This window comes from Musa acuminata, chromosome BXJ2-1 (genome assembly GCF_036884655.1).
Source record: "Musa acuminata AAA Group cultivar baxijiao chromosome BXJ2-1, Cavendish_Baxijiao_AAA, whole genome shotgun sequence".
In the NCBI taxonomy this organism is placed as follows: Eukaryota; Viridiplantae; Streptophyta; class Magnoliopsida; order Zingiberales; family Musaceae; genus Musa; species Musa acuminata.
The window spans coordinates 2144444-2156078 of NC_088338.1; the positions used below are offsets into that span (position 1 = coordinate 2144444).

At 38.6% G+C, this 11635-nt stretch overlaps 1 protein-coding gene across 1 annotated transcript; it reads left to right on the forward strand.

Annotated features, from left to right (window-relative positions):
- Positions 1 to 1223: 1223 nt before the first annotated feature.
- LOC103987388 (NADH dehydrogenase [ubiquinone] flavoprotein 1, mitochondrial) lies at positions 1224 to 5634 on the forward strand. Its single transcript, XM_009405682.3, has 2 exons — positions 1224 to 1421; positions 3870 to 5634. Exons 1-2 carry the CDS (start codon positions 1356 to 1358, stop codon positions 5331 to 5333), a joined length of 1530 nt encoding a protein of 509 aa, XP_009403957.2. The 5' UTR covers positions 1224 to 1355; the 3' UTR covers positions 5334 to 5634.
- The last annotated feature ends 6001 nt before the right edge of the window (positions 5635 to 11635 follow it).

Sequence of the window (11635 nt, forward strand, 5' to 3'; positions counted from 1 at the left end):
CTTTGATCCAGCTTAAACAGATCATGAAACTCTTGCTGATTGATTGATTGATTATAGACTGGACAACTGAGTTTGAAATTGTTGGAAACTGTTTGAAGAAGAGTTGAAATTAAAGGTTTTTATTCATGTTCTTGGATGGATCCATCCAAGTTGTTTTTCCATGTTGCATATACTTAGTGGTTTTGAGAGGGTAGATTAATTATTTTTTTATTGAAATCATGTATCCTTTACCACATATTATACTGATAATAACATCCTACAACAAGAATCAAGCGCACTGACCATCATATATTATAATCAATCATATTTGAAGGGAGACAATAAGTGCATATCATCATGTCTTGATTTATAGGTTCAAAGGAGTCGGAGACGAATATTTGGTTTGGTCAGTTTAGCGAGTAAGCCCAACTTTTAGGAAGACAACGTATGCATTCAATTCCTAATGAAGTATAATTAGTTCTCACCTTGCGTATCAATGGTGTATAAATAATTAGTACACCTTGCGTCCAGTAGTTCCTTCATCTATGATATTTAGTTATAATTGGCATTGGTCTTGCAATCAATGATTACTACACCTTCCGAATAAATGGATAATAAATTTTGGACAAATTCCTTAAAAAAACATCTCAAGATTTTAGTTTTCCCCATAAAACATTCTCTTTTTGTTTAACTATTACATAACATCCTTATTTTCTAGCATATTAATGCGAAGGCCACACCACCTTATTATCCTCCACGAGATTCTCTTTTTATTTTATTCACATAAATTTTTTTATTTTAAAAATATAAAATTATCTCTGGTCGTCTTTCCTCGTGGTTACCTCTACCATGCTCATCATCTCATTGTCATCTACATATAACCCATACGACCTTTTATCATTATCTTCATTGTCACGTTTGTACTCATGATACTATTATAAAATACTCCTTCAAGAATAGAGGAGATCATGCAGAGATGATGAGAGACGGTAACGCCGTCAGGGACGAAGGCAATCACATGAAAATAATATACCTGAACGATGAAGGCTAGGGATAATCTTATTTTAAAAAAAATAAGAATGATAAAATAAAAATATGGCACATCGTAAGAAAATTAATAAAAACCTATATTTTTTTTAAGGAATTTACCCATGAATTTTTACCTTTTTATCCATAAAACTCAATAGTTCCACACAATATAGAATTGTCTTATCCCTTGATGAACTGAAAGCCAGGTTCGGCCCGGCTCAATTTGGAACGGTCTACTTCCAGCTTCATCGGCCGGCTCAAGGTGGCCGTGGAAGAACGAGAGCTCATTCCGTGGCTTCTGCAGAGCCGCTTCACTCAATCCTCTCGATTCCTTCGCGAGGCAGGCGATGGTTCTTTTCAAGGCCAGCCGGCGCGTTGTGTCGACAAGTTTGTCGGCAATCAAAAGTGGATCTGTAAGTGGGTCTTTCTTAGACTTTTCTCTTCTATTTTGGGGGTTTCATTTGCTGGATCAAGATCGATGCTTTCGCTCTTGTATTGGAGGTGGTAATCGATGTCTAGAGTTCGAAGATGCGGGAGGAATTAGGGTTTCTGATACAACTGAATCTACCGTTGTTGGGCTTTTGCTACGCCAGAATCGATCTGATTGCATTACGCCTTTCTCCTTCCCTTTCCCGGTCGCTTGCTCTTGTTGTTATCCGATCATTTCCTTATGTTGCACTGGGTACGGGTCGACCTTGGTCTCATCCGTTTGCAATCCTGTCGGCGCCCCTCTGCCATACCATCATGGGTCCGCCGTGGATGCAGCTGGAAAATATCAACAATATGCATATTTAACCTCTTCATAATGAATCGTAGGCATCAGAAACGCTTTTGCCTTGCTATCTCTTCATAATAAATTATATTTTGAACATAAGATCATCACAATTTTACTTGTCATTTTTTTTTGTATGAGCCCAAAAAAAAAGATACAATATTCTGTGAAATTTCTAGAGGAAGGGCCTTTCTCCTATCATACAGGTGGAGTTGACTGAATTTGGAAAAAAAATAAAAGTTCCTCTGAAGCTTGGATGTAGTGTATTAGTTACCCGAGACCAAATCAGATTTCTACTCTCAATATCCTTGTTAAATTCTGCGGTCTAAGATGCATAGATTTTTCAAATACGATTTGAACAAGTGAAAGACCCTGTGATTTGATAGTGGGGAACAACAAAACTTTGAACAAACTTAAAATAAATAACAGATTGTTATATAGGAATAACATGAAAGAGTAAATAATAATATTTAAAAGATAAAGTAATGAACATGAAAAACATGTCCCTTTTATAACCCAATATTCATAAGATAACAATAAAGCAAAGCTAAGCATGGTTCACCTTGGATTGAACTTTACACTGCACAAATAGACCCAGGAGGGCCAAACTTGAGAGCGATATCATCAAAATCCTGATTTGACTTGTAAAATTTAATGGTTTATGATCCGATACACCCACAATGATCTGAATCTATTAAGATATTTTTAGGCATATTATTTGACTAGGATCTAGACTTGGATATAGTATCTACCAAGTACCAAGATCCTTACCTACCCATAGTCCCACAAATTCATGTAATTTTCTTTTAATGCTGGAGCAATAGGACTTCATTCTTGCTTAGAGGTCATCAGATGTCTAACTTATGATCAACTAAAGGCTGATAGTCTCTAGAAATAATATTTCTCCATCTCACACAATCATCACAGATTAAAACTCTTAACATTCTCAATTTTCATACTATCATGGTTTCATGTCCCTTGAAGCCCATTTTCCCACTAGGCCCCATGTGGTTCCATGTCTAGGATGTCTCAGCTGCTTCATAAATCAAGCACACCATCTCGTGCTGATATCTTTTTTGTTACCATAGTGATCATCATGAGATTGTCATTGAGTCTAGGGAAATTTGGACAATCTTGCATCATTAACCTTCATAAAATCTAATGCTGCCAAGAGTATATAATATGAATGTAGCAACTCTGTTGTGAGATTGACTTTATTCTGAATTCTATGCATTATTCATTACATCTTCAAATACAAAGCAAAACAAGTACTGGAATATTTCAGGACCCAAGGACTAGGTTAACATGATATCAGAGCATCCAAAAATTTCTGTTTTTGGCAAGAACTGCTCAGGCAATTTTGTTCAACTTTTTTCTTGTACAAATAATATGATTTGTCTCCTTCTCAAGGAAACATAAATGAAGAATGTTCAAGAAAAGATTCAAGTGGGGAATTAAAATGTAATTTAAGAGCACGGTGTGCTAAAAGATAAGCACATTTGGTCACCACACAAGTTCAATATTAAATTTGAATCGGATGCAAGTTTGGAAGGAAATCTACAGTCAGAAACTAAATGGCATTATTGCCACAGAGCATTGCAGAATTCTTAGATGCTGAACAATGACGGGACATATCTTTCCAGAATAGCAAAATTTATGTGCCGATCATGACATTGGCTTTGGGAAAATATCTGTTTCCATTGTCAATATCTTTCTGGCACCAATCAGGATGTGGCATCATGGTCAAACTTCGAAGATCATTTTTTGGTATCCTACTGTTAATTTTAATTGTTAAGTATCCCCTGTAATTTATAATGTCTTGAATGCTTCTTTGCTTCCTAGTCAGTCAGAGTAGAAAATATAAAATTCACTTCAGAAATGTTCTGAATATTTTGTTAAGTGCACCTCTGGTCTATTTAACTATGTTCATACACATCCTTCAGAAGTTCATGCCATGCCATGCAATTAATCTATGCTATTTTTCTGTTGCACATTCTCTTCAATGAAACCTTTGTATCCACTATTTTAGTTAGTAATGGTGATGATTATTTGATTGATGGTTCCTGCCTTGTGTATATGTTTTTTCTAGGTACCTCTCAAGAACCTTTCTTCGATCTATAGGGCTGGACTGGTTCGCCATTCCAGTGGCTGGAGATTATTTTCTGCTTGTAGGTCATTCAGCACCCAGACTGCTACAACAGGAAGTACCCCTCAGCCTCCACCTCCACCTCCACCTCCAGAAAAGACTCATTTTGGTGGTCTAAAGGATGAAGATCGCATTTTCACGAACCTATATGGCTTGCATGATCCTCTTCTAAAAGGTGCTATGAAACGGGGTGACTGGTACAGAACCAAGGACTTGGTAGTTAAGGGTAGTGACTGGATTGTCAATGAAATGAAGAAGTCTGGTCTGAGAGGCCGTGGAGGAGCTGGTTTTCCATCTGGTCTGAAGTGGTCTTTCATGCCCAAGGTATCTGATGGCCGCCCTTCTTATCTTGTTGTCAATGCTGATGAAAGTGAACCTGGCACATGTAAAGACAGAGAAATCATGCGTCATGATCCTCATAAACTTCTGGAAGGGTGCCTGATTGCTGGAGTTGGTATGAGGGCAACAGCTGCATACATCTACATAAGAGGAGAATATGTAAATGAACGATTGACACTTGAGAAGGCGAGAAAGGAAGCATATCAAGCTGGATTATTGGGGAAGAATGCTTGTGGATCAGGTTATGATTTTGATGTTCATATACACTTTGGTGCTGGAGCTTACATCTGTGGTGAAGAGACAGCATTATTGGAGAGCCTTGAAGGCAAACAAGGGAAACCAAGATTAAAGCCTCCTTTCCCAGCAAATGCAGGACTATATGGCTGTCCGACTACTGTAACAAATGTGGAGACTGTGGCTGTATCTCCCACAATTTTGCGGCGAGGACCTGAATGGTTTGCAAGCTTTGGCCGGAAAAATAATTCTGGCACAAAACTGTTCTGTGTATCTGGTCATGTGAACAAGCCTTGCACGGTGGAAGAGGAGATGAGTATCCCACTGAAGGAATTGATAGAGAGGCATTGTGGTGGCGTTCGAGGAGGCTGGGACAACCTGTTGGCAGTTATCCCGGGAGGTTCTTCTGTTCCCCTCCTTCCCAAGCACATATGTGATGATGTCATTATGGATTACGATGCTCTTAAAGCTGTTCAGTCTGGACTGGGTACTGCAGCGGTGATTGTTATGGACAAATCCACTGATGTCGTGGATGCAATAGCAAGACTGTCTTACTTCTACAAGCACGAGAGTTGCGGTCAGTGCACACCCTGCAGGGAGGGAACCGGATGGCTGTGGATGATTATGGAGAGGTTGAAGGTGGGGAATGCCAAGCTGGAGGAGATTGATATGCTTCAGGAAGTCACCAAGCAGATCGAAGGGCACACTATATGCGCTCTGGGTGATGCTGCTGCATGGCCGGTACAGGGACTTATCAGGCATTTTAGGCCAGAACTAGAAAGGAGAATCAGGGAGAGGGCCGAGAGAGAGCTCTTGGAGGCTGCAGCTGCTTAAATCCTCTGGCCTTTCCTTTTCAAGAGCTTTCTCTGCTTCTTTTCATCAAACTTATGAGAATAATCAATTGTTGGTGGACATCCTAATGAGAACACAGCTCTGCATGCTGTTTCTGACCTTGTCCTCTACACAGACCTATTTGTCTGAGCTCTTCCAAGATCAGATCCATGTTGTTGGATCCCTGAGCCTGCAAATTCTGCAATTGTTTTCTTTTGAGGATAATTCATTTTTTGTCTGCCCATGAATATATATTGGGAATCTTGTCAAATTTCATTAATATATTTTTATGACTTTAAGTTTATTGTACAAATCCACTCATTTATTTTGTTACGAAATATTCATGTTTGAAAAGCGATTGAAAAAAAAAAAGAAAGAATAGTCTCGATAAATATGAACCGGATTATATATATTAATTTTGATTTATATTTAAAAATTTTAAAATTTTGATTGAATTGATGTCTCAATTAATATATATTAATCTTGATTAATTTGATTTATCGATATTAGATTTTTAACATATTCAAAGATATTATTCTTACGACTCAAATATCAATCATCATACAACAGTATATGTCAACTCAAATAATCATGGAGGCTTAATCTTAATCTAACCTGCCAAGCCCTTAGGATTCGGAATTGTTGATCGATCGCTCACTATGTGTATATGTTAATCTCTTCAAAAGTCTTGAATTATTTGGTTGATTGGGCCTTTTTTTTTTAATATGTATAAGTTACTATATTTTATTTGGTTGAGTGAGCCAATAATCTCTCTTCTTGCATGTTGTTTGTTGATGATATAAGATTATTTTCTCTTTTGAATCTAATAATATATATTTTTGCATGTTCTTTTGTAGGTAACACAAGGTTGCTTTTGGACTTATCCTTTGTGGATCGCAAGAGTAATAGACACTCGAACAAATTTAGCTGATAACACGTTCCAATCCACACCAAGTAATAAAAATGAGACAAGCATACTTCTCAATTAACACAGCAAATGCCCAGTAATTCTCATGAGAAAGTACGTATAGAGTACGGGGAGGCTACCGGTAGAAACGATCTTTTCGGTTCCGCGTTGCTTGCAGATGTCAGCAGATTCCTAAGTTTCGGAGCCACGATGTTTATACTTACGAGAAGACACATGAAATAAAAGGACAGAGAGAGAGAGAGAGAGAGAGAGATCTGCATGGTTTCGAGTCCATTCAACATAGTATTCCTGTGACTTCATGATTCCATTCAAAGGTCGTTACGAGGATTGCTTCGCATCTTCATGTTTGACGAGTACTTCATTCGCCATGTATAGCGTCAGGGACGGACCAAAAGGTTTGAAATGGATGCGGTGTTACTACTCGTTAACGGGTTATCTGAGTGAGCTTTACTACTAATTAACTTTGAGCAATGAGCTAACGTAATGTATAACATCGAAGACGTACACTAATAAAATTAATGTATTCATTGCTTTCGCTCACTTCTATTCATCACATTCATTGGTTTCTCTCTCCATCTCTTTCGTCAACTTGTACAAAGTCATATATGACATATTTATAACGCGATATAGTGGATGTTAATTACCCGTTAACCCGTTAATGACTAGTAAACCACCTTGAAGTCCATACGACCGCATCCATTTCAAACCTTTTGACGACTTACCAAATACTTGGACCATGACACCGTCGAGCACGAAGACGGGAAGCAAAACCTCGTCAAGAACAAACAAATGCGTTTGGAATGGAGCCACAAAGTCTCAGTAATAGTATTGTGACCCACCCATATATATATATATATATGGAGCTCCCCCTCTCCACCACCACACCCATCTCAACCTCGGTAGTGATAACCTACAGACTTGTTGTTGGTAGTGAGAACCCATAGAAATAGTAATCTTACTTCCTGTCATCGATTCATGGCCGTGGCGTGGAGGCAAGCGCTGGTGTTTCTGCTGCTGCTTTCGAGCTTGCAGTCCCCGGCAATGGCGGCGAGGCCGATGGAAGAGGAGTGGTGGAGAACGCAGGGCGGCCTCCTGTTGGGGTCCCGAAAACAACGGACGGTGCCGCCTTCGGGAGCTTCAGGTTGCAATCACAACAGCAATAATGGTGGCGGCGGGCCTTGTCCATGACAGTCGTCGCTGCGTGCGAAGATTTGAATCCTCCCTACGTCTCGAGAATCACATGCAGCAGCCTTTTTCTTTTATTGTAGAAATTATAGAACCTAATTTTCTCTTAGTAGTCTGCACTCGCACACAGGTCTCACTATTTCATCCAATAACGTATGCTTCCAATACAGTTAGTTCTTAACGATGTCGTGTCTGTACTCGCACACAATAACGTCTCACTATTTCTACCAATAATGTATGTTTCTAACACAATTCTTAATTATTTCGTGTATGCTTATTGTTGTTTCTTGTTGAGGAGCTTCTGTTTTGAAACTGAGATTCCCTTATCCTATTGTTATTCGCTATATATATATATATAAATAACATAAGATCATAGAATTACTATTAATGATGGATACAGTAGGTGAAGTAAGGATGATACTCAAAAGATTAGACTATAGGAAGGGGTGAGGAGGAACGTAATGGACGATGATGAACATTAGGATTGAAGGGGGTGGTTTGACGTGAGGATGGTGATCGACTTGAAAGATGAAACCGTGTAATATTTTATTTAATTTGTATATTTTATCTTCTAGTATTTAATTTCAAATCCTTTAGGCTACTTTACATAAATCTCCTTTTATACCTTAAAGAATGATTTAAAATCAAATGAATAAATCCATCATTTTTTTGGACTGTCAATATTCATACTGTTCTAATTGTATTAATTCTAATAACTGAAAGAAAGTAATGAAAGAAAAATTTTAGTTTTTTAAAGATAATTTTAAGTTATAATATTTTGAATTAAATAATTTTTGGACTCTCTTTTTGCATGTTGTTTGTGGATAACATAAGATTATTTTCCCTTTTGAATCTAATAATATATATTTTTGCATGTTCTTTTGTAGATAACACAAGGTTGCTTTTGGACTTACCCTTTTGTCGATCGCAAGAGTAATAGACTACTCGAACAAATTTAGCTGATAACATGTTACAATCTACACCCAAGTAATGAAAAAAATGAGACAAGTATACTTCTCAATTAACACAGCAAATGCCCACTAATTCTCATGAGAAAGGATCTTTTTGTTTCCGCGTTGCCTGCAGATGTCAGCAGATTCCTAAGTTTCGGAGCCACGATGTTTATAATTACGAGAAGACAGAGAGGAAATAAAAGGAGAGAGAGAGAGATCTGCATGGTTTCGAGTCCATTCAACGTAGCATTCATGTGACTTCATGATTCCATTCAAAGGTCTTTACGAGGATTGCTTCGCATCTTCATGTTTGACGAGTACTTCATTCGCTATGTATAGCGTCAGGGACGGGCCAAAAGGTTTGAAATGGATGCGGACTTCCTCCGGCTTTGTTACTACTCGTTAACGGGTTATCCGAGTGAGCTTTACTACTCATTAACTTTGAGCAATGAGCTAACGTAATGTATAACATCGAAGACGTACACTAATAAAATTAATGTATTCATTGCTTTCGCTCACTTCTATTCATCACATCCATTGGATGTTAATTACCCGTTAACCCGTTTATGACAAGTAAACCACCTTGAAGTCCATTCGACCGCATCCAATTCAAACTTTTTGATCACTTACCAAATACTTGGACCATGACACAGTCGACCACGAAGACGGGAATGCGTTTGGAATGGAGCGACAAAGTCTCGGTAATAGTATTAAGACCCACCCATATATATATATATATATATATATATATATATATATGGAGTTCCCCCTCTCCACCACCACACCCATCTCAACCTCGGTAGTGATAACCCGCAGAATTGTTGTTGGCAGTGAGAACCCATAGAAAGAGTAATCTTACTTCCTGTCATCGATTCATGGCCGTGGCGTGGAGCCAAGCGCTGGTGTTTCTGCTGCTGCTTTCGAGCATGCAGTCGCCGGCAGTGGCGGCGAGGCCTATGGAAGAGGAGTGGTGGAGAACGCAGGGCGGCCTCCTGTTGGGGTCCCGAAAACAACAGACGGTGCCGTCTTCGGGATCTTCGGGTTGCAATCACAACGGTAACGACAGAGGCAGCGGACGTTGTTTCCCGCCCCGTACTCCATGACAGTCGTCGATGCGTACGAAGATTTGAACCCTCCCTACGGCTCTAGAATCACATGCATCAGCCTTTTTCTCTTATCGTTGAAATTATAGAACCTAATTTTCTCTTAGCACTCTGCACTCGCACGCAGGTCTTACTATTTCAACCAATAACGCATGTTTCCAATACAGTTCTTAACGATGTCGTGTCTGTACTCGCACACAGGTCTCACTTTTTCCACCAGTTATGTATGCTTCCAATACAATTCTTAATTATTTGTTGTTTCTTGTTGAGGAGCTTTTGTTTTGAAACCGAGATTCCCTGATCCTCTTGTTATTCATTATATATATGTATGACAATATCATAAGATCATAGAATTGCTATTAAAGATGGATACGATGCGATAACACTAATAGGTGAAGCTGAAGTAAGGATGATACTCGAAAGATTAAGCCATAGGAAGGGGTGAGGAGGAACGTAATGGACGGTGATGAACATGAGGGTTGAAGCAGGTTGTTGACCGTGAGGTGTAGCTTGAATGAATATTTCGTTGATTATAAAAGTCAATGGATGAGTTGACTCGGACCCATATGTATGTAAAATTGACTTCTAGGCACCATCTTGAATGAGTTGGTGACGTCATAACTATCAAAGTTAGCAGCCGTGCATCTTGAATGTCTATATATATATATATATATATATATATATATATATATATATATAGAGAGAGAGAGAGAGAGAGAGAGAGAGATGATGGTGATGCTTTCAACCATCTGATTTGATAACAATTCTGATTTGATATTCTTGATTGCTTTGATGTAACAGTCATCTTTCAGCTGTTCTATCAATTGTGATGTAACAATTCTGATTTGATATTATTGATGATACCAGACCACATACAAACAACAGCGACTAAATGTGAGAGGAGTGTGCGAGTATGAAGTTCTATCAATTCCGAATAGCGAGTAAAAAGGTTGATATAGTTAGTGCTACATACGCATGCAGGGTTGATATAGTAATGATGCATCTCATGCGGCGGGCGGAAAACAACGTCCGCAGCGAGTATCGATGGGGTCATGGTTGCAACACGAAGGTCTCGAACGCGTCACAGCTGTTGTTTCCGGGACCCCATCAAGAATCTGCGATGCGGGCTCCCCCATTCCTCTTCCATCGGCCTCGCCGCCATCAGCGATTGCAAGCTCCAAACCAGTAGCAGAAAATATAGCAGCTGCCAACACGCCATGGCCATGAATCACCAATGGAACCAATATCGGCAATCTCTTCTTCTGATTACTCTTGTTATGGCGCTGTGTTAGCAGCGTTTCTATATATATAGATTAATAGAGAGGTAGCTATACCGGAGAGAGAAGGATGGTTTTGTTTTGAGTGTAAAGAGAGCGAGAGAGAAAAAAAAGGTTGACTTCGTTCCGATTATGGAGAGGCTGTGATTTGCCTAAGTAAATGATTCTGGTGAGGAGTTTGGCAGATTGAGAATAAATAAAATAATTTTTTCATGATATCGAATGCGAATGATCATCTGACACTCAATTATCCCTATAAGATTGTTATCACTCTCGATGATCGACTGTGCTAGATCTAGAAATTCTAGACCTATAAATCTGGTATCAAAAAGTAAAGTATTGTATTATTAGTACCTCGAGTCTAAAGACTAAACACATAATTAGGATCACAGAATCATTATCTAACGATGAAGTATTATTAATCCTTCAGTATTCCGTGAGCGAATCATTCAGTGAACTCATTCTCCAATGATCATTTGCACTATATCTGTAGTGTCCCTATAAGTAGCTTTAAGACCAACTGCCTCCATCATATAGACAGGTATATAGTAGACTGGTCTTTCCGGTTATCTCAATGTCTCTCTTAAGTAACTTATGATCGGGAATATTTAAAATTTGTGTTTACAAGCAATTTGGTCTTATTATCATAATCTCATCATTATCCAATTCTTATTGTACAAATCCATAGACATCATAATATATCAGTCAAGTAATATAAAATAAGAAAATACTATAATAATAATAACCAAAGAGACCGTGCAACGTGACACACGTGTCATCACTCATGTGATTGACTTGTAAGGCACCTGTAACTAGTAGTTCAATCCTTTACTAGAAGTAGCCAACAAGGACAAGAATG

Bases quoted from the DNA above. Each gene is read 5' to 3' on its own strand.
- LOC103987388 (XM_009405682.3), top strand. From the start codon at position 1,356: ATGGTTCTTTTCAAGGCCAGCCGGCGCGTTGTGTCGACAAGTTTGTCG. The intron at 1,422-3,869 runs GTAAGTGGGTCT...TGTTTTTTCTAG, and splicing joins CGGCAATCAAAAGTGGATCT to GTACCTCTCAAGAACCTTTC.